This window comes from Silurus aristotelis (genome assembly GCF_946808225.1).
Source record: "Silurus aristotelis genome assembly, chromosome: 15".
Classification (NCBI taxonomy): domain Eukaryota; kingdom Metazoa; phylum Chordata; class Actinopteri; order Siluriformes; family Siluridae; genus Silurus; species Silurus aristotelis.
In genome coordinates, this window is record NC_139588.1 from 7,792,732 (window position 1) to 7,815,905 (window position 23,174).

Genomic DNA, 23,174 nt, shown 5'->3' on the forward strand with positions numbered 1-23,174 from the left:
GGAAACCATGACAAACGCACACCAATCAGTTGTATTTGTTTTTTCTTCATGTGCAGTAGGTTATCTTTCAGAAACCTTTCAGAAAAGCATGGAATGTGTTTTTTTTTGTTTGTTTTTTGCTTCCCCCTCCCAACCTAAGAGGTTTTAGTTTAGAAAGAAAAACAACCATGAAGGACAATGAAGCTGTGAAAGCGTGACCACCATATGATGTAGGACATGCTGAATTAAAAATACACTGTATGGACAAAAGTTATTGGACACCTGACCATAAGAATTCAGTTTTCTTTAAACATCCCATTTGACATTTAGTTTACATTTGCTGTTATAATAACCTCCACTCTTCTCATGATTGGTGAGGAGACCTGGAGTGCAGTCAGCATATTAAATCATCCCAAAGGTTTTCAGTAGGGTTGAGGTCAGAGCTCTATATAAGGCCACTTAAGATTTTCCACCCCTACTATTTAAAAATTTTTTTTTTTTTTTGTGCAGGTTTGGGCTTCCTAGTTGAAATGAAGTGAAAATTTAATGCTACTGCTTCTGTAGACATCCTGCAAAATTGTGTGCTTCCAACTGTGTAATAAAAGTTTGGGGAAGAAACGCATGTGTCTTGGAAACTTCAGGTGTCCCAATATTTTCACCATATAGTGTATGTGACTGGCAGTATTTTAGTGTTGTATTGTAACTCGATTTGTTTGATTGATTAGAAATGTAATATAGGTGGAAGGAAGGTTTGGCGTGTTAGGCAGCCTATACTCGCTGGAATGGTGCAAGCACGTTTTTCTGGAGGAAAAGAGCTGACTATGAACCAACTTATTGACGTTTGGATGTGCTGAGTACTTATGGGCACAATCATGTCTTTCTGTAAAGTCTTAAGTATTTTCCTGTATAGGCCTCATCATAATTTACACAATTATGTCATTTTTTTCCCCATTGCTAGCAACCATATGAGGTTTTTGGTTGTTTTGGCTTTGTCTCTGAACTGCCTGACCTGTCAACATATCAGAACTGCGAGATGCTAAAACTCTTTTTGGCACTAACGGCAGACGTTGTGTATGACCTCCTGCTTTTTTGTGGATTAGTTTTTTACCTCTGTTTCTGTCTTTGGTTCATCAGTCTTGTAAGAAACTTGTGCTGTTTATATGAAATTATAATAAACAGACTTTTTAAACATAACTTTCGGATCCCTCAGTTGTACAGCTCAAGATGAGGCATGAGTCATTTCGATGACTGATTTTTATTCATAGTTCTTTAGAGATTTTGTGCAAAATATTTATATTAGGGAGTCATATGATTTATTTTTCTTTTATACACAGAGAGGAACAAGAGGGACAATGATAAAGTGAGGGCTCAGGTGAAAGATATACTGATTTATGACATAAATGCGTTTATTTCTCAAATGAAAATTTATTTTTTACAATCTGTGCTTGAACTTGTGAAATTTGCACAAATATGCTGTTGCACAAACCAGTCAGTAGGGGGAGCTACATGCGTATTTGGACCTTTGTTGAAACAACAAATTTGAGACTCTTCTGAAGATTTTCTTACAAATGATATTAAATCTAAACCACGTCTATCTTTATTTGGTAATGAAGACAAACTTTTATGTTTGTCTACTGCGAATCCTGACAGAGAATACCATGCAATATGCAAAAGATAATAAAAAAGGGGGTTTTCTGATGCTCTGCACCAAGCCGAAAACAGTCAGTGTCACGGAAAAACACATGGCATTACTGTCTATAGTTTGAATATGCCATATGTGTCTATACCCTCTGAAACCTGCATACGCTAAGTATATGCTCTGATGCGTTCAGGTGGGGAATGTGATATAAACATGTCATTTGAATGCCATTCAATCTGCGACAACTGTGTTTTATTCTTCATTCTTTTGTTATGAGGTGAAAATGTGCGTATGTTTTTATTCCTTGGTCTTAGAACACCAAAAGTCTATTCACTTATATCACACCTCTCATTTAGCCGGTTGATTTTATCCCTTGATTGCGTCTAATGTGGTTTGAGTTTGTTTATTATAATAATGACATTGAGTGTACATATGAACAGACACAGAGACCTCTATCACGCCTGGAATTAACATGCATCCTCGACCAGGACAAGGTGTAGACGTGATCCAGCGTGTCTCGGGAGTAAAAGCACTCAAGCTTGAGCAGGTGTTTTCAGTAGCCTTTTTTTTGTCGATTCATCTTAGCTTACTCAGCAGATCGAAACAGCCGGTACCGGTGCATGAGACAGGGTTTGCAAAACAAATGCCTTATGCAGGCTGGTATAATAAATGTTTCATACAGAAACAATGCATGCACTCGGATCGCAAATGCTCACAGGAGACGCGTTCGAAATGAGGTATGAGCGGTTTTCCACTTTGAGACGGATCGCACGAGACGGTACTAATAGACAATGGCTAGTTTGTGTACACCAGATTCCTGCTGCTATTATGAGGTTTACAAATTCCAATTGTCTTCCTGCACTGTATAGGCAAAAGGATTGTGACACCTTCAATTCAGTTATTACAGTTGGGACTCGTCACCACAGGTTTCTGAATTCAAGCACCTAGCCATGAAAAATTCTCTAGAGATTTGTGGGAACAGTTTGGGGAAGGCCTTTTTTCTGTTCCAGCATGACTGTACCTCAGTGCACAAAGCAAGGTAAAGAAAACCATGGTTGGATGAGTTTAGTGTGAAAGAACCCGACTTGTGCAGAGTACAGAGTCCTGACCTCAACCCCAGCAAACAGCTTTATGACGAACTGGAACGGAGATGCGAGCCAGGTTTTCTCGTCCAACATGACTGTCTGACTCACCACACAAACAGTGCAAAAATGACCACAGAAACACCACAACATGTTGTGGAAAGCTTTCGCAGAATTGGGGATGCTTTTATAGCAGCAAAAAAAAAGTATGTATTTAGAATCCAATATCATTACAGTCCTTGTTTGTGTAAAGGTCGGGCTTCCCAATACTTGTCTATATGGTCTATATTTACACACACAAAAAACACAGGAGAAATGGACACCAATAAAACTTTGTTCAACTCGTACACAGTAACACAGAAACTATGTATGGAATACAAATACTATTACACAAACTCATATTAATGAGCAGCCAAAATATCTTTTTCTCCTTTTCACTGTCTGTCTGGTTCTCTTTTTTTAGTCCCTCTCTCTTTTCCTTTCTATACACACACACACACACACACACACACACACACACTAATGCTTTGCAGCTGCATGTTCATGTAACAGGGGAGCGATTGCACTGTTTTTGTTGCATGGTTACAACATAGTCATGTTAGGCTACTCTTCAGCTGCAGCTTAAACCCAACGCATGTTCTCACGCCGACTGGCGCACAGATGACAGAGCACACGACAATCTGCCGCTTTTGCTGCCTTTTCAGTTTCATGCTGCTTCATAGACGCCCATATACACCCGTACGGTAGCTGCAGTGTAAATTATGCCAAGAATATGAAGACTGAGGGAGTGTTTAGAGCTGGGATATGTTTTCTAGGGGTTAGCCTTTTGTCTCCTTTGTGAAAACGTGCAGTAACAGGATAACTGCAAAGTCTGTAGTGGCTCTCCAGAGAATTAAAGCACAGTCCTGGAACATTCATTCACTGTACTGCGCTTCTGGAAATGACATTTGGTTCATAGATTCATAAGCGTAGAGGTGAAGATCATTGACAGGCGAGACGTCTTTTAACAGCACGTTCTCTCTCTTTTTGTTGTTGTTCAATGACATTCACAACAGCCCCATCACCACCACCAGCAACAAAACACCAGACTTCCTGTTCTTGGTTATGATTGAACCGTTCCTTTATCTTTAACTTTCTATCAGACAAAAATACAGCTGGCAAGTGCTTTCTTTCATTTTTTTATTTATTTTTTTCCCTCCCCCTTCCTTTCCACATCCAGTCCTTCTCTAGGCTTTTTTCCCCTACCTGCCTGTCTCTCTCATGAGCGGTTGCTTTTTTTGAGTTTAGTGGTTGGTCTCCAGTTTTCCAGGCAGGGCTGTAAAATCCCCCTGCTGGGACAGGGATCTGTCAGGGTATGCTTTGTGTGCTTTCGGACGAGGGAGAGCCGGTGTCTGAAACTCGGCTTTAAATTATAATCTGTCTCACTGCGAAGAAGCTAGACACTTTTCCGGCAGTGCTTTATATCGGGGTAGCTGCAGCTTGGTTTTATTTGCTTTACACACCACCTGAGTGAATAGTGAACAAGTGATTTCACTCTTTTACGTGATAAGTAACTAACGTTAAGTGAGTCCTCAGGAATAAATAGCAAAAAGGAAAAACGCGAACCTCATTGTCATGTTACATCTATCCAAGGTTTTTATTTCTGTCAAAGAATAGTCAAACCGTATATTCAGAAAGTGTAAAAATTGCTTGTTTGATGGTTGACACCCACAAATTTCTTAGCTTTGTTAGCTGATTACCAGGATGAGCTACACTCTAGTGCTATCTATACGAGGTGATTATTGATTTATTTTATTTTTTTATGTCAACACTTGAACCGACACGGACATCTTGTCAGAGAAAAAGATCACCTGAGAAGATATTGATCAAATGCTGTGTCTCCTGTTGCACAAATGAGTGCTAATAGATTTGGGTTAAGACACTATCTGAGAATTACTTTATGGTGTGGTTACATTTGTGCTGTATTACGGGGAGTGAAAATTTTAATACACTTAAGCATATTATTCAGTATTCAATGACTCCATTGTTTTATACATTATAGGGACAAAAGTTTGTAGACAACTGGCTATAAGTCCATGATATGTGCTTTTTGAACATCCCATTCCACATTTAGTTCTCATTTGCTCTTATAATAACCTCCACTCCTCTGGGAAGATGTCACTCGATTTTCCAGTGTGCCTGTAAAGATTTGTGTTCGTTCAGCCACAAGGGCATTAGGAAAGTCAGGTTATGATTCATTGATTAAGGACTGTGGTGCAGTCAGCATTCAAATTCATCCCAAAGGTCTTTGTGCACAGGGGTATTGTCATGCTAGAACAGGTTTGGGTCTCCTAGTTCAAGTAAAAGAAATGTAATTATATAACAGCCAAAGAGATTCTTAACAAGTCTATGCATCTTACCATGTGGTAACAGTCTGAGGAAGAACCACAAATGGCTGGAAAAGCCAGGTGTCCCAATACTTTTGCCATCCTTAATCTTTCTTATTGCTAAAATCAATTAGTTATGTGAGATCAGAGTGTGTGAGGAAGTGCAGCTCTATAAAAGATTTAGAGAAAAGCTTTATTAGAAGAAGGAATAAAGACTTGTATACGGGTGTGTATGTGTTTTAGGAAGAGCTTGATTTCTCTTGCTGTGGGATTCCTGCTGGGTTTTTTTTTTTTTTAGATGAGACTAAATATTCATGTGTGCAGAACAACAGGCATTTATGTTCTTTCTTTACATTTGACATTTTTTTTTCTCAGATTGGAAAAAGGAGCTGCTATCAAACTGCATGTCAGACCTGATTTCTGTTACTGTAAAAAACCTGTAGCATTTTCAGTCTAATGGAGAGAACTCGACACTTCTCTACTAATTATACCCAGATGTTTCTCTTTACTGTTCTGTGGTGAAAGAGAAGACGGTACCATCATCATCATTACACGATGATCACGGTCAGGAATGTACACAGTCAGTTTGGTGCAGAGTGACAGCACAGGGTGTTACAGTTTTCGAAGTTTTCACACAGTAATCTGAATATCCTGATAAAATGTGTTTTGAAAGAAGAATTTATTATGAAATCATTATGTGAATATGAATGTCCTTGTATATGTAAGGGATAATCCAAAGACAGTTGTGCAATTCTTAATGCATGACGTGGAGGCGAATAACCAGTCGGCTGCAAAGCAGAGTGCATTACAATGGTTTTGATTATACCAGGGTCATTTGCCAACACAGAAATTTTATAGCGTTTATTGATGTTACTGAATGAATTAGAAATACTTCTAATTTTATATTACTTTGTTATTGCTTCCCTAAATTATGATAAAGTATTTTATGTATTTGGGAATCTTTGCGTTTTTGCTGCATCTCTATTTATAATGAAGTGGGGTTTTTTTTTTTTTTTTTTTTCTTTCCCAGTTTTTTTTTTCTTCCACCTCAGATTCATCAATATTTACTATGCAATGTAGTCAGCCTTTTAGTCCAGAAACGGTCATTGGGAAATATTTGCCTCACCGTGTATGCAGTTGTGAATTTCTTTTACCTTGGCAACCGTTGTTTACAAGCAACGTATTAATATGAAACGGTGAATAAACTGTTCATCAATGGTTCAAACTCGCACCTTTCAGCCAATCAGAATCAAGTGCAGTAATCCGCGATAAACGGACGCCACCCCAAAAATGCTTTTTTATTATTGTTGTTGTTGTTGTTTAAGCCGTAAATCATCCTCCCACACACTTTAAACACAGAAAACATTTGCAAGAATATAGTGAGATCAATTTTGTGTAAATTGGTAGAAATACAGTACACAGTATCACATTTATAGTGAGTACATGTACTGTACAGTATACAGTTCTGTATACAGCCTATGCATAGTTTATCTGCTTATTTATCGGTTAAAGTGTCCTATGACTTAAAATAAAATACACGCCACCACTTTCTTTACTTTCATTGGCTAAATCTGGTGACGTATGTCGTTGTTAACTTTTAACCTAACTTTTTTGGTTTATCGCGCTATCCGGCGAGGGACCGGGAAAATCAATGAAACAAATGAGTCATGTGGCAAATGCAATTCCGCGATAAACCTGGGCCGCAAGATTCAAACTGAGGAAAAGCAGGGGATTACTATATTTAGAAAAACTGAGAGGAAACAAAAAAAGAAATTGAATCCCCTCATTGTTGTTTTCTGTGATATGATGTTGCAGGACATTTTGGTTAATGTGGTTTTTCAATGCATCTTGTAACTCGTATTTCTTTATTTATATACTGTAGATCAGTGGTCCCCAACCTTTTTTTATGCCACGGACCGGCCTTTAAGGTGTGGCGGATAAATACAACAAGATAAAATGATATGACCGGCATTTTCTAAATATAATGATAAACGTAACTCCAACGTGTTGTTTTTTTTTGTTTATTTTGCTCGCTTGGGGGTTTAATTTAGCGGTAATGTACTATGTGTTAGCGGCCGAAGCAGCCCCTTTAAGAAGGTAGCGGATGTAGGTACAACATGTGACCGAGGCAAGCATCTTGACATGAGTCATAGACAGATGTGGTGGAGAGAATCCGGTAATTTTCCAAAATAAAACATTTTTCAGAATCAGATAATAAATAAAACGGAAAAAAATGTACCTATTGACCTACGGTTGGGGACCACTGCTGTAGGTGACAATCAATGAGAAAAAAAATTTCCCCTTCAAATTGCTCAATTCCAGACATATTTTTTTTTTTTATATTTTGTAATTACTTTAATACTAGTTTAATCCAAAAGGAAGTTTAGACAAATGTTTAAGTTAACCTTCATGTATTACAAGTTGAATTTGAGTTGCTGCTGTGAGCTGGAAAAAACCTGAACAAGCAAAAATAATAAACAAAAATAAAAGGCCCATGTTGTTATTTAGTCCCCACATAGTTTTCCCACATTTTCTCACAGACATTGTGGTGCAAGTATTGGTACAGTTCCCTCATTTCATTTGTGTTTTGGAGTTGATCATGGCGCGCGTGTCTGTGGGTTCTGAGTGTTTAGTTCTCATTGTTCTGACACACATTAACCCTGATAGATGATTTGTAATTAGCTCTGGCTGCGTAGACCCACCCCCACCCCCTGCAGCTGTGTGTGTGAACACGATTGTCCTGGAAGTTCCTTTAGCTACGGCCTGATTCGTCTATTAGGAAAATCTTAGCTCTGTGTCAAGAATGATTTCTTTGGCGCTCTCCACAGCGCTGGGGGACACGCAGCAACCCACAACCTCCGTCAGAAACGTGCAAGGGGGCGTGTATGGCCCGGTTGGTTAACATCTGTGTTTGTGTGCATGTTGCTATGCTGCAGTCCCCCCTGGCACGTTTATGATTCATTATTTTTCTTATTTATTTATTGTGTGTGTGTGTGTGTGTGTGTGTGTGTGTGTGTGTGTAGCAATGTGATTTGATGGTCGTTGTCTTTGTGTATGCAGCTGTGCGTGTTGAGTGACTTCACTACATTTGTATGCGTGCACCTTTACTTACTGTAACTACGATAACCAGCTATGATAACGTTATGGCCGCGTTTGCACGTTTCAGAAGGCTATCGGTGTGCAAGTCTGACTTGTTGCTATTTTTATTCACAAAACTTGTATGATGTGTAGAAACATTTAACAACATGCCAAAATGCTAAGAACATGGCACAGCCAAGACCCAGAAAGTCAAACACCTAAAATCCGTGAGAGGGCATTAGTAATAGAAACCCCACAAAACTACCACCCCCATGCTTCACTGAATAGCAACAAGTATGTCTGAATTCAAACTGTGTGAAGCTGTGGCTTTGCCTGCACCATTAATTGGGTAGTTGTGAAAGAGTTAGCAGTGACTGTAGAGGTTTATGTATGACATCTTTATATTAGTCCCTTTTTTTATCATACATCACCTTTTGAAAACTTATAGCATACTAATAACTGGACTGCCTCCTGAGCACATGCCTTCTGTTCATTCCTTTAGCTCTTCGGTTAACCGTAGATAAATCCCCTCTCAGGTTTGTTTGGCAGCGGGTCCTGCATCTGAAGCACTCGTGCTTTTAATACGAATCATTTTGAAGGCAAATGTTTTCCTAAACACTCAGGAAGCACACTAACAGCCCCCGGTGGTGTTCAGATTGCTTAACCGCATCATGCATCTCATGCATGCATTTCATTTTATTGGTGTTTTTTTTTTTGTTTGTTTGTTTATTATAGGAGCTCTCAAGTTGTGGCTGGAACAAAAAAGAGAAGCACAGTTCAGCTCCTAATGCCGTGGCTTTCACACGAAGATTCAATCAGGTAAAACACACACACACACACACACAGTGTCTGCTTTCTCTGAGCGTTCTCTTGTGTAACTCTGAGCCAGACAGACACGGAGTTGGAAGGAGCCGAATTTATCTTTTTGGCCAGCATGTGATTGGAAAATGACATCATTACCATTTTTTTTCTCTTTTGTGTACCATGTTCAGGGAACCTGCCCCTCCTCCTCCCCCACTCACACACTGCTTCTGGTGTATGAACAGACTGATATGCCACAGTCACTTATATTGAATAGCCAGGATCATGATTAAGGACATTGCAATCCATATGTAGTTTGTCTATCATTTCTTCATTGTAGACATATTCATGGACTCATCCCTAGGCTTTTTTGAACAGTAGCGCTTTTTAGTAACTGCCCCATTGGCCCACAAAAGTATCAGAGTAAATCGTCCTCTATAAAGCAGAATTCGCAAGTATGTTTGTAGTGTTTGTTGGTTCCTGGCTCAGGGCTTGATAGGTTCAAATGTGTTCCTGTGTTTAGACTGTTTAATAAGAAATGTCCACGTGTCCATAAATACGCCTATAAAGCGAGTTTATTACGCCTTTAATATTGCTCGTTTTTTCCCCCACATGGGTCCCTCGGCTCTCTATACACGCTCTTACAGAAACAGCTAAAATGCAGACACAAGCACTCGTACTCCGAGCATTACACTCAACCATCATTGGATTATCTGGTAACAGATGTTAGAAATTGGTCCATTATACCCCTTGAGGATATTTGCATAAAGTCTGCTGGCTGTATTCAGAGACTTTTTCCCCTGCAGTTTATCTCTCCATCTCTCATCATCCCCCCCCTCTCCTGTCTTCCTCTGTCTTTGTGTGTTTTTCGTGACAAATATGAAATGGGTTCCATCCACCACTGCACAGTCAGAGTACAGAAACTAGCGTATGGAAATACAATGGGACTGGGAATAAAAACCAGCGTTTATGAAAGTCTGAGAGAAAGGGAAAAGGTCTTCATTGTGACATGTGCAAGTGACATTACAGTTAAATTGTTTCTCGGTTTCGTAGGAAGTCGAGGTCAGAATGTGGGGTCAGCTTTGATTCTGGACCAGGGCAACATGTCAGCGTTGAGACCTAAACCCAAGAGTCTTAACCACTGAGTCACCACTTATAGAGAGTCTATTCATTCGTTTTATTATGACATTATAAATGTGCTAAAATTGAATGCACAAACTCGATCTTGCCCTGGGAATAATCCTAAAGTCCTAAAATAATATCCTATGAAACTTTTTGGAATTGCAACCATTTTAATACAGAGTTGCCTCATTTCAGGGGCTCAAAGGTAATTGGACAAATTAACATTACTGTAAATAAAATGTTCATTTTTTAATACTTTTAATACTTTAAGACTGCCCAAACTCTTGAACATATGGACATCACTGAACGCTGGGTTTCCTCCTTTGTGATGCTTTGCCAGGCCTTTACTGCAGCTGTCTTCACTTGTTGCTTGTTTGTGGGTCTTTCTGTCTTGTTTTCTTAAGCAAGTAAAACGCATGCTCAATTGGGTTGATATCTGGTGAATTGACTTCTTCATTGCAGAATATTCCATAATTTTGCAGTTTGTTTTGGGTCATTGTCTATCTGTGCTGTGAAGCGCCATCCAATCAAATTTGCAGCATTTAGCTAAATCTGAGCGGAAATTATATCCCTATTACACTTTAGAATTCATCCGGCTGCTTCTACATCATCAACAAACACTAGTGACCCAGTGCCATTGGAAGCCATGCATGCCCATGCCATCACACTGCCTACTCCATGTTTTACAGTGGATGTGGTGGTCTTTGGATCATGAGCTGTTCCAAGCCTTCTCCATAATTTACTTTTTCCTGTCACAGGACAGGAAACAACCTGGTACAGGTTGATCTTAGGTTCTGTCCAAAGAACGCAGTTCCAGTACTGGGCCGGCTTCTTTTTCGATGTTTTTTGGCATGTCTAAACTATTTTTTAGGCTGATTAATGGTTTGCACCTTGTGGTGAACCCTCTGTATTTGGTCCCATGAAGTCTTCTTTTTATGATAGATACTGATACACCTTCTTCCTGCAGTGTTCATTTTGTTGAATGTTGTGAAGTTTTTCTTCACCATGCAAAGGATCCTGCTATCATCCACCATTGTCTTCTGCAGACGTCCAAGCCTTTTTTTAGTTTCCGAGCTCACCAGTGAGCTCTTTTTTCTCAGAATGTACTGTTGATTTGGCCACTTCTAACATTTCTGCTATCTCTCTGATGGCTTTCATTCCTAATGATGGTCTGTTGCACTTCCATTAAAAGTTTTTTTGGCAGCTTCCAAACAAGAAATGCCACACCTGGAATCAATTCCAGACCTTTAATCTGCATAATTGATTGATTGATTAAGGAGGGAACAGCCCATGCAACTCATTCAAAATAGCTTTTGAGGCAAATGTCTGATTACTTTTGGTCCCTCAAAAAAGAGGCAGCTACATATTAAGGAGCTGTAATTTCTAAACCCTTTATGTAAATACCCTTAAATTACAGCAGAGAGTCTTTACTTTAGACCATATTAATTATAGAACTGAATATGTTTTGGTAAACAGCTAAAATAACAAAACTTGTCACTGTCCAAATATTTCAGCTACAAGGGATTTAGTACAGTCAGGTTCTGATGTAGGTGAGGTGAGGATGACTGGGGTGCAGTCAGCGTTCACATTCATCCCAACGATGTTCAGTAGGTTTGAGCTCAGAACTCTATAGAAGATCACTTAAGAACTTCCACTCCAAACAATGTAAACCATATCCTCATGGAGATGGCTTTGTCATGGTGGAACACTATTTGGGTCTCCTGGTTGTGAAAGTGAAGGAACCTAGAAACACCAGGTGTCTTAATACTTTTGCCCATATTGTGTATTTGGATGGAACCCAAATGCTAGGGGTTTTGTGGTACAGTAGGTTTTTTTTTTTTGTCTTCTTGCTAAGATCTTTAAATTAATGTGTGTGTGTGTGTGTGTGTGTGTGTGTGTGTGTGTGTGTGTGTGTGTGTGTGTGTGTGTGTGTGTGTGTGTGTGTGTGTGTGTGTGTGTGTGTGTGTGTGTGTAGGTGAGCTTCTGGGTGGTGCGGGAGATTCTTCATGCCCAAACGTTGAAGATCAGAGCTGAAGTTTTAAGTCACTACATCAGGACAGCAAAGGTAATTTTCCCAACACACGCAGCTTCTTATCGAATCTCTTTAAGACGCACTTTAGCCAGATCAGTTCACGCTGTCAACAGCCAGGTGTCCATACATCCACCATTTCATGTCTCCTCATTGATTATGACAGCACTCTTATGTTGGTTACATTCTACCAGAAGTTGGCACACTTTTTAAAAAAGAAATCTCCAAGAGAAAGAAAAATTGGGTTATAATACGGATCGTTGTTTGGCAGAGTGCGACCTTGTTGGAAAGAACCGAGCATGATAATGGAAAACACGTAAAAGGCCATAATTTAGCAGCTTCAGTTTTCCATACACAGATCAGCATTACTTCTGTAGCACACTTCCTGTTGTGCATCATCCAGTCACACACATTTGTGTAAATTACTTAGGACACCAGAGATTTTCTTGAGTGTAGAGATGTACAGAAAGATGTGCATATTTTTTCCTTTATTAATATAATTTTTTTTTAATGGAGATTAATGTTATGATTTAATTGCGATTACTGTTTAGTGCACATGTTTATTCTCAGGAAGCTTTAAAGCTCAGCACTGTACCTTTGGTATTAAAAATTAATTGTGTTCACATGTCCAAATGAACAATTTCCACAATAAGTCTATTCTGTCACAGCCTGAGAGCTTAACAAAATATAAGAAGCTCTCACTGATGCATTGATGATAATATACAGTGGATATAAAAACTTTACACTCCGCAGATAAAATGTTTATTTTTATTTGCAGTTTTAAAAAGGAGGGTTGTTTTCTTTTTATATTCACTCTATGGGAGAAGTTACCTCACCGCATGCGAGACAAAATTCTTAACAGCAGCAGCGACTTCATATGAAACAGTAATGATATTTTTTTAAATGAAGAGAAAAACATACGTACCTGATGTTTATTTCATTTCCATGAACTAATCACTAAAGTTTAAAGCATTCGTCTCTAAAGCATCAAGTTATGTAGTCGTGTTTGGCACATATCCGAACCCGTTATTATTTAATGTCTTCTCCAGGCGCTGTGATTTCAGCAAATTTATAAGACCACGTGCAACATGTATATAAAGTTGTAGGCTGTATAGAGTATCGAGTCGTAGGTTGATTTATCTTTAAATCTACACTGGTACGCAAGATTACCTTTTCATTGATGGAGACTCAAAACACTTTTGTACGTCACTCTGGTCAATGGTGTCTGCTAAATGCCGCAAAGGTGAAATGTAGACTTGATTGCACCAATTTAACTATAGGCTACAATGCAAGTTAATAAAGATCAGAGATACCAAACTAGCTCCCACAGACCATGCCATATATGAGGGTGGGAAACAGTGAAAAATAAACAAGAGCTGCAATGGCAACTTACATTTAAATATAATACAGTTTGGTGTTAATCAAGTTTGACGTTTGGCCCTTTGTAGAAAGAAGTTTGGACATCTCTGTTATAGAAGACTGAAACATTATCTGCATGTGCTTTTTAGAATAGAAGGCATCAGTCAGCAAATGGAGAAAGATAAATTGCGCTTTGGGATTTAAAACTAAACTCTGTGCTCTGACAAAAATGACTCTAGCTTTCTTGCGTCCCACCCGGAGCTCTATTTCTCTATTTGCTTCCATGCAGTAGCCTTTTTGACTCTGTCATTGTAACAGCTAGAGAACACGCCGTACAAGCAAGACCTCTGCTTCTGCTACTCCACAAGTCTTCCTTATTAGAATCCTGCATTCCAGTATTTCTTTTTGCTCTACTTAGTTTTTTCGGCATGTGGCGTCGATCGATACTTCATTTCATGTTGCATTTTTATTGGCTATTCAGCAGACATAGCATAGTCATCCCAAATTTCAGTGTCAATGTTTGGTCACAAAACCTTTACAAATCTTATTTCCGTACCTTCGAGAATACATTATATGGAAGCCATGACCCAAGAAATCAGCACGATCGTGTCAAGTTGGTCATATTATGTTCAGGACAGCCCAAAACCTTACAATGTATACTGGGCATGAGGGACATCTTTAATAGCGTATACATACATTTTTTTTTATAATAGTATTTTTATATTTTATATTTGAGCATTACTAGAAGATATCTATAGGTATATGTGGAATTAGAATCACCTCATTTTTTTCTGTTTTTGTTTGTTTGTTATTCACTTTTTAATTCATGTATCTGATTATACAGAAACTGTGTGACATGAATAACCTCCACGCAGTAATGGCAGTGGTGTCGGGTTTACAGAGCGCCCCGATCTTCAGACTCAGCAAAACGTGGGCTGTAAGTACCTGCCTTTGTTTTTGCGTCATACATTTTTGTAACCTTTATTAAAGTGTCTTTAAAAAAAAAAAAAAGTGAATCATGGGAGTCTCATGAATCATGACTATCAACACCTTGTTATATATTTATATATATATATATATATATATATATATATATATATATATATATATATATATATATATATATATATATATATATATTAGTTTTTTCTCTCGCCTTATTTGTGGTATAACTGGGATCCATGGTTGTCCAGGTTTCCAGAATCTACTGTAAAAGTCTGCAGATGTTAACTGTGAAATGGACACCTGTTCCTTTCTCACTATATCACTGCATATCCTCTCTCCGTCTCTCGATCTCTAAACTGCTTTCTATCTCTACTCTTTATCTAGGCATTTACCTTCACAGTCCTTTCTCTGAGATCTCCTCTCAGACACCCAACCCCTTCTAAAACCCGAAACAGCATTCCTACTGCCTTACCTCACTCCTATCCTTTGGCAAGCGAAGATTTGTGTTTTCTTCACATTTTCACCTCTTCCTCTATCTCTCTCTCTCAGTCTCTCTCTCTCTCCATCTCCACTGCAGCTGTGCTGTGTATTTTTCAGGTTACTCTGATAAGCCTGTCCACCAGTAATCCTGTCTGATTTAGAAGCATATTTCCAAGTAACTCATACACTCCAAAATGCCTTTTATCTTCAACTTACAAACTATGTGACATTTACATATTCAAAACCCATGACTGATTTATTTTCTATTAGAATTATTCATGGCATCAGTTGTTTTATTATTAGTCAAGTCCAAGCTTATTTCTATAGTGCGTTTCACAATGGACGTTGTCTCAAAGCAGCTTTACAGAATTTAAGAATTTAAGTGAATGATGTGTATTTATCCCTGATGAGCAGCCTGGGTGACTGTGGCAAGGAAAAACTCCCTTAGATGAATGAGGAAGAAACCTTGAGAGGAACCAGATTTAAAAGGGGAACACAACCCTTATTTGGGTGATCTTAAGGGTGTGATTTATAAATTTTAAAACAATACAAAACAGTGGAGAGTGAGACACCATGAGCAGTGTGAGATTATAAGTGATGTTCTTTCTACAGTTTTATACAGTCAGTTGACGTTGTGGAACCAGGAGCTACTGAACAACTCATAAAATAGCTCAAAGTTTGAGATCATCATAAATGGATATAGATTGAAGAGGTCCATTGTCCAAACTGTATATGAAGTAGGATCCAAATGGCACTGGTATGTCTCTAGATGGGTCAGGATGTCGGCATCTACTTCTTTGAAGGTCCACAATCTTCATAAGGTGGGACGTGACTGGAGCTGGAGCAACCTCAGGATGCCTCGGGATGGTAGAGAAAGAGAAGCAGTGGAGAGGAATTAGCGTAGCTGCTGTTCATGATATTAACAAGCACAAGTTGATAATGTGCATGTGATCAGATGTTCTGGAGCACAAGGTTATGATGTTATGTGTAGGACTCGCTAAAAAAATACTTTTTTAATCTGTGCTTAATCTGGGAGAGTGTGTCTGAGCCACGAACACTGTCAGGAAGACTATTCCAAAGTTTAGAAGCTAAATGTGAGAATGATCTACCGCCTTTAGTAGAATTTGCTATTCTAGGAACTACTAGAAGTCCGGAGTTTTGAGATCTCAAGGAGCGTGACGCATTGTAGCGTGTTAGAAGGCTGGAAAGATACATGGGAGACGAACCATTTAGGGTTTTGTAAGTAAGTAGCAATAGTTTGTAGTCGATTCGAAACTTAACAGGAAGCCAGTGTAGGGATGATAAGATTGGGGTTATATTGTCCTGTGCAAAAGTTATTCAGAACTTGGTATTATATTATTTAGTGGAAAAAACCCTGTTTATATGAACATTTTAAATATTTGCGCATATTTAATTAGTAATATCAGACCTGCATAAATACCACATGGCTGTGTGACTAAAAATGGTCATTTGCATTAGATATTGTGCCTGAACATTTATTGTTGTCTATATGGACCATTATATGACCATAAGATTCATATGTGCTTTTTAAACATCCCATTCTTTATTAAGTCCTCATTTGCTGTTTTAATCTCCACTTTTCAGGGAAGAGGCTCTACTAAATTTTGTGTGCTTGTGGACATTTGTGCTCATTCAGTCACAAGGGTAACTGACGGTCAGTTTTCCAATTCATCCCAAAGGCGTTGAGTTTAGAGCTCTATTGAAAGTCAGTCAAGATCTTCCACTTCAACCAATGTAAAGCATATCTTCATGGAGCACAGGGACATTGACATGCTGGAACAGGTTTGGGTCTCCTAGTTCAATTGAAGGAAGAATTGAATGCTACTGCATCTAAAGAAGTCGTATATGATTTGTGTACCTCCAAATATGTGGTTACAGTTGGATGTGAGAACCAGATATGGGTGGAAAATACTATTGTCTTTATAGTGTATTTGCAATACACAGTGCAAAATATATATAAAATATACACATAATTTAAACTTTTCATATTCCCTTTCTGTGTTGATTTGCTGTATGTTTGATGTTTGAACTTCAGTCTATAGCTAATGACCTAATAACAGGAAGTAACCAGTTTTGGCATACTATCCTGGTACTCATCAAAGCCACATACTCTTCCCACATTTGAACACTTATTTTTGTTCAAGCTCCACTCAGAGTGATTTTTCATATTTGTGTTATTTTTACCCATGGTGATAGATGATGACTCGGGGATTTTACCCATGTTTAATTTCATACGTGACCAAAAGCAACAACTCTGTTTCTTGGAGACAGATGTGATTATAAGACATTTTCTTTATTTTTTTTTTATAAAAAGGTAATCTGGTTTTCTCCAAAGTACTTCAGTGGAAAATTTGACTCATTGGTTTTAGCCAATCGTGCCCATTTTTCCAAACTGTGCCAATATTTCCGGAGACGACTGCAGTCTAAAAGCTTCATTATGCGAGCCGGGCCAGCTTGCCTACAGCACGGTTTAAACAAACAAAAGGAAAATGGAAAATAATTACTTTTCCTTAAAACAGCAGAGCTCTAATCTATATTTCTCTCTCTCTCTCTCTCTCTCTCTCTCTCTCTCTCTCTCTCTCTCTATCTATCTATCTATCTATCTATCTATCTATCTATCTATCTATCTATCTATCTATCTATCTATCTATCTATCTATCTATAAAATCTTTCAATTCACATGCTTTGCCTATAGGAAGCGAACCTTATTTTTACTCTGTATTTGTCCGAGCAGGAGGTGGCATAGTTATGCGGCTGACATTTTTCCCTGCTGTGCGTTCAGGGTGTGCAGGATAAACACCATCTGTGTCTCACGCCTGATCCTAATTCACCCAACTGTCATTTCTTCTCCAGAGTGCATTCTCATCACTTTACCAAATGTCCACTGTGTCACAAGAAAGTTATAGTTGTGTTGTGCTGCAGTATGCGCACACACACACACACACACACACACACACACACACACACACACACACACACACACACACACACACACACACACACACACACACACTACCAATATGAGTCTTGTGTTACATTATAGATTAGACGAGTTAGCAGTGGCAAAGTAGCTCTGACTTTTGTTCTTATTTGATGAACCTGAGTGAGTGCTACTTCGTGTTCAGAAGCTGCCACATTGCTGTTACTGTACAGTATGTGCGAGAGTGGGGCTAATGCGAGTCAGAACTCGATTTTATCATGGCTTCTCTCTCATCTTTAGAAAAATCCTCCTGCGTTCCAGGTCATTTGCAGTTATGACTTGTCTGAGACTGACAGCCTGCCTATAAATACCTGCTTACATCCACTCATTAAACTAAAATTCTACGACTTTTCGGTATTTCTTTTTTTTTTTCCATCGAGACGCATAATTGAAATGGACTGTTTTTGCATTCGATGGTTATCAAATGTGAAATGTACATTTGTAATTTATTGTGTTCGAAGTTTGTGCCTCTCAGAAGTATACACCAAAGCTGGCTTTAACCTGATTTTACTATCGCTTCTGTTGTAATCGCTTGCACACAGGGACTTGTACAGCAGAAGTGATCTAATGCTTTTACTAATAAAGAGCTCATTCAAAAACATGTTGCTGGATACTCAAGAGAGACTTGTGTGTCAGTGCTTAGTAACAGTCACAGGTGCTTTGCACCTTTTTGTAGTATATTGTAGTGTTTAGGGCAGAGGAGCTTGTTCTTGTCCAGTTTTGTAATGAAATGACGATCTAAAAATTATAATAATAATAATGTTCCATCGATCAGTCTGCATTTTCTATTTAAATCAAATTTTTCCTGTAAAATATCCTGGTATAATAATTTGCTCAGCCCGAACAGGACGGTGCAGCATAACCCAACCCTGAATCCGAGTAACTTTCCCTACATTGTACTGATGTACCTCTCAGAATTTTCTATAAGTCTGAATGTCTCTGTTCATCTCTTTACAGCTGTTGAGTCGCAAAGACAAGGCTTCATTCGAGAAACTGGAGTATCTGATGTCTAAAGAAGACAATTACAAGCGGCTGAGAGACTACATCAGCAGCCAGAGTATGACCTCTTGCATACCGTACCTAGGTACGTTTTTTTTCTCTCTGTCTCGATATTGTTTCGCTCTTAATCCTAATTATTTGTGAAACAAATCAATATGCAGAATGTTTTCTTGTCAGTCCTCTGTGATGGTTCTGGATCTTACAAAGGCAAATTGTTCATAAAAGTACCAGGATTATGCAGTACAATTATTTTTAACTTTCACTCATGGGCCAGTGTTAACAGGGCCACCAATTTTTGATGACTTGCAGGTCATAAGCCTCAGCATCTCTTTGGGCTGTACAGCTTCTGTTACTCGAGTGTATAATAAAGGCAGCATGTGACCAAGGGTAAAAGTTGTTTATTCAAATCGGTCCGTTTCCTTCCACTGTGTGTATGTTGGGAGCGATTGGTTTTGTGTTGCTTTACTGCAGGGATTCTCCCTAAAGCTCATTGTTATCAGCAGTACACATCTTTAACACAGCCTCTGCTTTTCCATGCATCATGTGGGTTCATTCAGATTGTGTCAGAGTTGTTGGAATAGGGCTGAAACAGTTTTACTTATTTATTTATTTATTTTTCCCCCTGCCCAAACCACATCCTAAATCCTCAAAACCTGCTGTTTCCAGTGCTGTTTGGTCATATTTATGACTCGCACTTTTCACATATAAAACTTTAATTAGTCCTCCTTTTGTGTGGGTGGTTGTGTGTGTGGGTTAGGGTTAGGGTTAGGGTTATGTCCACATGCATGTCCCTGTGTGTGGGGGTGTGTGTGTGTTAGTCTGCAAAAGACGTGAGCTGAAGATAAGCGGCTGTCACTCGGGACGAGAGAAAAACATGCCGTCCATCATGTGTTTTTGTGTACATGTGTATGCATATCTTTACTTTTGTTTTTGTTGTGTATTCTTTTCCATATTAATTACTATTGTTGGAAAGAACGACTCACTGGTTTCTATTTGGCAAACGTTTTCCGTACACACACACACACACACACACACACACACACACACACTCACGTGCGCACACACACACAAAGCGCTTAATGATGCGTGTTGACAAGCACTAATTTAGTCTGAGCACTGCTTGATAAGTACATTTCTTTAGTGGAAATGAAGAACACTGACCAGATGCAGAGGGAACTGCTGTGCTGAGGCTCTTCTTTCACAAACTTAGATTTAACTCTATATAACTAATAACTCATGCTGCCTGCCTCTCTGTCTTCCAGTGCGCTGTGCTATTTGATCTCTCTGTATCTCTGCTTCTGATTGATCATCTTTAACAGCCAACATTGTTAATATTTTCCAGGTAATAGAAAATCTGGTGTGTGTTTCTTGTGTAATGTCTATGGACTCTTGTTTGTATGAGAAAACACAAATGGACACATTTAGTAGAATGATTTCCAAAATCTCTATTACTGCTCTTGTGCATTCGAGTGTGAGTATACAGATTGTGTGTGTGTATGTACAGCTGATAGCAAAAGGATGAAAAACTGGTGAACAATGTAATAATACAAGTCCTTTACTTAATCATTTAGTCTGCGAGTCTCGATAGATAAATGTGAAAGCGGTAATCCTTTATGCTTTGATGTCTTCAACATCCATAAAATTCACTCAAAGGCTGACTGGTCCTTGAATTTACAATGAAAATCTTTTCATTTTATGTTCATCTGTCAATTCTCTACTTTTATTTTCTGTAAGAATAGACAATCATTTCAACACATTTCTTTAAACTACGAAGAGAACAGATGAATAGTTTGTCTTAGGTGTAGATGGTGTTTGGCAGAGAGGTATTTTTGCGAATTCTCCAAATCGGAGATCATTCGGGTTTTTACAGGGAAGAATCCGTGGCTACGTTGCCAGTGTAGCAAATGAAAGTGTCGAAATTAAACACAGTCGTGTCCAACAGACACATTATCATCTGGAAGCGATAAGTAACTCAAATTGTGCTTTGCTGAACAGCTCCAGTGAACAGCATTGGTAAAAAACGCCCCCTTATATCGGTTGGTTTTATTGTACATGTGCGATGGGTATAGATTTGAATGTGTGGTCAAATCTTTAAATTGTGTTATTGTGATGGATGCGTTTAGCATCTGCTTTCTAAGCTACATGACAATTGAGATGTTAAAGAAACGGCTTTCCCGATTTTTATATAATTTGTTTGCACTACAGAGCAATAGAGGAGACTTCGTAGGAAGGGAATTGAGGAGAAAAGATCGATAGAACGACCGAACCGGAAAGGTTAGAAGAAAAGTGAGAGAATGAAAATTGGAAGTTTAGTTGACTAGCCTTTTGTTAACAGATTTTCTTATCTGAAGATTGTCTGAGTGTGTGCGTGTGTGTGTGTGTGTTTATGAGGGTGAGCGAGTGTAAGTGTGAAAGTGCACATGCTTGGCAGCAACTATTTACTTCATCACTTAATACTTGGGTGGACAAGATGCTGACATGAGTTCAGCTCTCCCTCCAGACAACTGCATCTCTCACACACACACACACGCACACACACACACACACACACACACACACTGATCTAGTAAAGCCAGATACAGTCTGGGAAGTTCCTCAGCATGCCATCCAGACTCATTGGGTGGTCGTACAGCACACCAGCATGTCATTTCACACTACCTGTCTGGGTGTGATTGCACTCTGGTTGCTTGACCTTTGTATAGTTGATTTCACTCTGGGTTTGAAGCCTGAGGGAGTCCCCGTCCTCGCATCCAAATCCCTCATTTCACATTCTCACGAATAACTGAATGGAAGTTTCTTGTGGAAACCATAAAAATTTGTATCTGTTTTTTGAGCATCCAATTCCACATGTAGTCCCTATTTGCTGTTAAAATAACCTCCATTCTTATGGGAAGATGTTCCACTAGATTTTGGAGGGAACAAACAATTTGATCAAAATCATACCTTGATGTTTATTACTCGTCACATGATTAAACCTGGAAAGGTAGGCAGAGTTTTCTACAGATAACGGGATGCCTGCATTTCCATCAGTAAAGCTAAAAAAAAAAAAAAAAACTTAGTGGGAGGGACTTCAAGGTACATTATGACTAGAGATTTTTTGGTGCCACACTGTCCAGCAGAAAAGCTGTTTTGTTTTGACTGTGTTTGTGTGCGCATGAATCGAGGGCACATCTGCGCTACGTGTGTGAAGATTTTGTGTTTGATGCCAGGCGCAGAGATGTGCTCTGGTAGCCAGGAAGTGGAGAGTAATGGAAACTTGCACTCTTTCATGTCTCCGTTCGTTCTCCGGGGCGTTTCTCTGTGCCGAGGCTCCTTCAGCGCCGATTCCATCGCTTGTTCAGAGAGACTCCTGCTCCAAGGGTCGCCAGAAGAACACAAGATAATCTAACCTTTGAACAAGAGCCAGTCTCAACAGGGTCCTTGCATGTTTCATCGTTTTTCCTCCCTCCCTCCCCCTTGTTTGTGTGTCTGTGTCCTTGCTGTGAGAATAGATTGAGGATGTTCTGAAGCATGGTCCCGCAGAGGCACCAGTAAACAGAGAGTCGTTATTTCAGTAAAATACGCTTTTGTGAAAAATGAAACCGAAGCACTTTATATGGAAGGAATGTTCTGCACTATTTCCGTCTCCCTCTGCACCTTTCTTTACTTTTTCGCCTTTCTGCACTCCAGTTATCTCTGCCTGGATTTTAGAAACACGTTTTTCGTTGTCTCAGCGTCTCTACGTGCATCTCTCCACTCATACATCTGCATAGTTTGACGTGAAAATTCTGTCTACCTTTTTTTCTCACTTTCCTTGGTTTACTGTATAATGAAGAATAATCTGAGGTATTTATAAGGGCAGCTTTGATGCATGGATGTGCAGCGCGTATGTATGAGATTGCAGCTTTATTAGCTAGCCAGGCTCCAAAGTACTGAGCAGTTGATTAGGCTGATAAAGTATAAACAGTATAACACAATACAACCGATCCTGAGTTGGTTAAGTGCGTTGCTACAGACTAAGGGAAACAAACTATTATACTCATCATGTATCGTGGCTTTCAGTTGGAGTATCATTCAAATCAGTATTTTTGTTGGCTGCAATAATATTTCAAGCCAAGAGACACCTACAGTACTTTACCTAGCCTCCCTATTAAATCTCTCGGGGATGTTATCTACTTGTAAACAAACACAGTAATACATGTGCGTCACTCACTGTTATGTAATGTTAGCTACATGGTTACATTTAGCTAGCTAAGTGGAGAACGTATTCGTACTGCATATATAAACATAACAACTTGGTTCAAATTAGCCATTG

The 23,174-nt window shown here is 39.0% G+C and overlaps 1 protein-coding gene across 2 annotated transcripts in view; it reads left to right on the forward strand.

The window, feature by feature from the left end:
• ralgps2 (Ral GEF with PH domain and SH3 binding motif 2) overlaps window positions 1–23,174 on the forward strand; it is a 97,363-nt gene that overhangs the window by 43,597 nt on the left and 30,592 nt on the right. For both annotated transcript variants that reach the window (XM_083563339.1, XM_083563340.1), the window contains exons 6-9: window positions 8,880–8,963; window positions 12,043–12,132; window positions 14,300–14,392; window positions 18,839–18,965. In XM_083563339.1, the coding sequence (XP_083419465.1) occupies window positions 8,880–8,963; window positions 12,043–12,132; window positions 14,300–14,392; window positions 18,839–18,965 (394 nt within the window). The remainder of the gene's footprint in view (window positions 1–8,879; window positions 8,964–12,042; window positions 12,133–14,299; window positions 14,393–18,838; window positions 18,966–23,174) is intronic.